Consider the following 5,142-nt stretch of genomic DNA (forward strand, 5'->3'; position numbering starts at 1 on the left):
AGGGAGCACGCCAGGCTTAATACATTTAGAATTAATGAAATCAGATACAATTGATTCCATAATTTTACAGAAGACAGAGGATAAGGATATGGGACGGTAGGACGCCATATCAGATCTGTCTAAGGAAGAACCCTTATATAGAGGGACAACATTAACCCTTTTCCAAGCAGCCGGAAGTCTGCCTACCTTCATCGAGTAATTTAAAAAGTCAGACAAAGGATACGACACACTATCACGACAAAGCTGTAACATTTTTGGGGTTATACCATCTGGACCAGGGGAAGAGTTACATTTCAGGTTATTGATAGCGGTGACAACCAAAGATGGAGTAAACAATAAGTTTAGCTCATCATCGACTGGTAGCGGAAGATCATACAAATTGTCAGCTGGGTTAGGAATTGGGCCAGATTTACAAAAACAAGAACAAAAGTACTCATTGAATTTAGTAGCAATGATAGCACAATCAGTAATGCTATCCCCATTGTTCTTCATAAAGTTTGGAATTGGGAGTTTCGATTTGAGGGCGACAAATTTCCAAAATTTTTTAGGCTCAGAACGTAAATTATTAGAGAGTTGCCTAACATGATTTGCATAAGAAGTACGAGATAATTCCTTGATCTTATTTGCCAGACGCCTAAATCTAGCTCTATTAAACTCGGTGAAATTGGATTTGAGTTTTTTAAATAGAGTTTTTTTGACATTGGCTAAATGAATTATCGAACCCGTTATCCAAGGATTTGATTTTCGCTTAGGGCGACAAGTAATCTTAGGAATACTATCATCAAGACAAGCAGAAAACATTGATAACCAATTGTCCCAGGCCTCGTCAATGTCATTTTCTAAGTTAAAAACCATGTCCCAAGGAGCGTGACTTATAAGTCCATTTAGCGAAACAATATCAGCATTGCGAAAATCAAAACTTGAACGCTGCACCACCTTAGTCTGAGATACTGTACAAATTAATTCACCAGTCACAGCATTATGATCACAACCAGGTAAATTATCCACGGAGACTACATTCTTAATAAATATTTTCTCATTAATATACACAAGGTCAAGAGTATTATTATTCCTCGTCTTGTCAGAGACAACTTGATGCAAACCAAGATTTGAGACACACTCAAGTAGTTAAACCCTGTACTTTAAGAGAAAAGTAAACAACCACGCCCCCAAAATAAACAAGTGTCGTGTTAGCGAGCCCACCTCCCCGGGGTAGATATTTTTCCCGACTATAAAGTATGCACTTTATATGTAAAACAACAACACCGAGAGGATCTTAGTCGACTATCTATAATAACCTTTGCTCCTTCATGTTTATTTAAGCGACGTTCGAGATATATTTACTTCCTGAATTATGTAGCTTGTAAGATACGAGTCGAGTTAATTTTATTAGCCAATCAGTGATCAAAAAATGTTGTAGGTATTTGTACCACAATATGTTTACGTCTAAATATAATTACTTCAATTTCTTCTTCTTAACTATGTGATAAATAATACACAAATGTAATATTTTAGATTCATTTAAGAAAAATACGCATATAAGTTCAAATTTACTGTTAACATTATTCAACATGGGGGAGAAACCGCGCCGCAGCGCGCCGCTGGGGGTGAAATGGTTAAATACTAATACCCCGACTATAAAACCTTCACTCTTTCACCATTCTGACTCAGTATTCTTCAAATCTCTTAATTATGGAAGACTCGTTTTACGTCACTTTGCCCAGTAATGCGTCTATGGACGATTTCCCCGAGAACAACCAATCATCTTTTAACGTGAAGTTACCGCAACCTATTAAACTCTTATCAAACTGGAAGGTTGGTTTGGCTGAAGTGGTTTTACCACCAGTTTGGGATAATGTTACTCAGGGTTATGATAGATTTTTAACCATGGCACCCTCTATCGACGATGATGCTAATTGGTTTACTTACAAGTTAGAAATACCACCAGGTGATTATGAGTGCAAAAGAACGAAAAAAGGTCATACGGTTAAATATTCTTTACATAAAACTTTAATTGATATCCTGCGCGATCAAATAAAACCCAAATATAGAGATTTATTGCAAATGAAGGTGGATCGCCATCCGAATGTCGTTGGTCGAAAATCGGAAGAAAGGTTTCTTTTGATGAATATACACCCGGATGTGCAAGTAAGAATCCCGGAAGGACCTCTCTCTCTCGTGCTAGAGTTTCGAGAGAAAAATTTCGTCTCGGGTCGGTACGTTTCCCGTTTCCCCTTATCGCGTCACGCCAAAACTTTACCCATTTCTTACAAGGATAATTATATCGAAATAAGGTCCAGAAAAAAGGATTTCAAAGCCGTAAATCTACAAAGAACGGGAAGCGTAGACGATGAAGATGACAATCCGATTAATGCACCCAAAACTGTCGATGACGAGCTCAAAGCGATTGATATTAACGTAATACCAATTAGAAATAGAGGTCTTAGAGAAAAAGATGTAGCTCTTAACGATGCCAAAGGTGAGGAAGATCTACCTGATGATCATCCCTCTAATGATCAACCCGCTAAAGAGGGTGATACGTTTAAGGATGAATTACTTGACGATCAGCCTATGATGGATTCCAGCGACGACGATTTGCCAAATGATCAAGCCATCAAACCAAAGATTAATCAATTGACGCATATCATACCCGCGGGTGTTTATCACGATATCGAAGATATTTTAAGAGCTATGAAAAAAACAATTCCCGATGCTTATAGAGAAAAATTTCGATTTTTCGTTACTGAAGACCAAACCGTTACTATTTGGTGCGACAAAGGGTATAGCCTGGCTTTTCCCACTGGTTTTCCGGGTCTTGGTTTAATGTTAGGCTTCGCGAAGAGTCAACTCGGGGTTCAGCTGAAAGATCATACTACCGGAGAATACATTGCGGATTTAAACAGAGGTATCGAAGCCCTGTTCGTGTATACGAATATTATTCAATACCAATTTGTGGGTGACGTCGCTGCTCCTCTTTTACGAATCGTTGCTACACCGGATAACGCTGACAAGAAAACGTTCATTCAAACGTTTACTAATATTGATTACTATCCGCTAAGACTTAACGAACTAGAAGTTATCGAGGTAGAAATAAAAACCGACGCAAATTTACACGTACCATTTAAACTAGGTAAGACTATCCTCAAGCTACATTTCGTAAAAGATGGTTCAAAGGGATAGTTATCTACAGTATTACCTGCAGCAATCAGGTAGTGGCAGCTTTCCAGTATTTTCTGGACCTGTTTTCCAACGCGGGAGGGGTCTTGGAAATTTATTTCGCAAGCTAATTAAATTCATTACACCAATTGTAAAACCCGTGGCTAAGGCCGTCGGACGCGAGGCTTTAGGTATTGGTACCAGAATGTATACCGATATCCAGTCTGGAGAAGACCCGAAAAAGGCTTTTAAAAAGAATCTAAAACTAGCTGGAGGTAATCTTTTACATAAAGCTGGTGATCACGTAGCTAGTTCGCAGTTCGGTTCTGGTGCTCGTCGAAAAAGGAATAGAAATTCACAAGGCGGAGCTAAAAAGAAAAGTAAACGCGTTAAGAAGAATCGCACTAAGAGAGATTTTCTACCATAATCAAAAACCATGGAGGTGAGAGAGGGGATGCGTAACGAGCTAGACATTTTTGAAATTCCAACGGAAAACAGCAATGTCATATCATCTACCGAAGTAACCTATCAACCGATTAGCGCGATTACAGACTCTGGACCGATAACCTTTTACGTTAAATCGAACGAAGAAGAGTATATGGATCTTGCCGAGACAAAGCTTAAAGTCAAAGCTAGAATTCTTAACGAAGACGGAACGGTACTCGAACCTAACGAGGTTAACGTTGGACCCGTCAATCTGTTTTTATTCTCCCTATTCAGTCAAATCGATGTTTTGGCTCAAAATACACCGACTCAAGCATCGAGCAACTGCGCTCAATACGGACCGCTTATTGAAACAGTTTTAAGCTGTTCCGAAGATGCTAAAAAATCTCAACTCGGTTTACAATGTTATTACAAAGACTCGCCAACTTCCCCGGACGAAATGTTTACTCAACAAAACAAAACAAATGAAAACGGAATGTTGAAAAGAGCCGCTAGAACAAAATTATCAAATCAAATTGAAATGATTGGGCATTTACCGGCAGATTTATTTCGTACGAATAAATACATGCTTCCTGGAGTTGACCTTATGATTCGACTTTTCCGATCTCCTAAACATTTCCCTATTATTTCCAAAGTACCCAATAAGACGTACCATGTTGTTATTGATGAAGCTGTTCTCATAGCTAAATTGGTTAAGGTACGCCCTGAAATTCTTTTGGCTCACGCTAAAGTTTTAGAGCAATACCCAGCTCGATATCCGATTAAGCAAACGGTTATTAAACATTTCCCAATATCTAAAGGCGAAGTCGATTGCACTAGGGAAAATGTTTTCATTGGGAGAATGCCCGATCTTATGATAGTTTTCTTCGTACCCACGAACGCTTTCAACGGTACCAATCCTTACCATCTCACTCATAATGATTTGAGACATATGTCGGTCGCTATTGGCTCGACAAATTTTCCAGACATTCCTTTCGAACCCAACTTTGACAAAAGACAATATACCAGAGAATATGCCTCACTGTTCGACGTGTTAGATATACTAGGTAAAAACAAAGGCAATTATATTTCTTACGAAGACTATGGTAACGGTTATACCATATTCGCGTACGATTTAACAGCTGCCGGCGATTGTCAAGGTGATTTTATCAACCCTCCTAAGCAGGGAAATCTTCGTCTTAGTATGAAGTTTGCTAAACCACTCAACACCAACACCACTTGCGTAATTTATGCTGTATTTAACAAAGAGCTCTACGTGACCAGAGACAGAAGCGTTATTTATCCACTTGATTAAAACACAGATGTCAGCATCTAATTAAGAAAATAGCGACTATAAATGGAAAAATATCTCGACCAACTCTTCATTAATCTTCAAGATGTTCGTCAGTCACAATCTTTCCAGCGATCTGGAGATCGTAGTAAGGAATATCGTCGATCCTTACGTTACCATTCGAAGACGAGACAACGACTCGGAAGTTTCGTTTCATCATTCTATTTGGAACGATCTTTGGAAGGTGCAACCCGAAATTGATTCTCACTTCG

At 38.8% G+C, this 5,142-nt stretch overlaps 1 protein-coding gene across 1 annotated transcript; it reads left to right on the top strand.

Moving 5' to 3' along the window:
• Positions 1–3,592: 3,592 nt before the first annotated feature.
• Positions 3,593–4,894, top strand: LOC149663532 (uncharacterized protein F54H12.2-like). Its single transcript, XM_089841888.1, has one exon. The coding sequence runs from the start codon at positions 3,593–3,595 to the stop codon at positions 4,892–4,894; it is 1,302 nt and encodes a 433-aa protein (XP_089698014.1).
• The last annotated feature ends 248 nt before the right edge of the window (positions 4,895–5,142 follow it).

This window comes from Phalangium opilio, unplaced genomic scaffold (assembly GCF_054372755.1).
Source record: "Phalangium opilio isolate 3A_F unplaced genomic scaffold, DU_Popi_V2 ptg000061l_1, whole genome shotgun sequence".
In the NCBI taxonomy this organism is placed as follows: Eukaryota; Metazoa; Arthropoda; class Arachnida; order Opiliones; family Phalangiidae; genus Phalangium; species Phalangium opilio.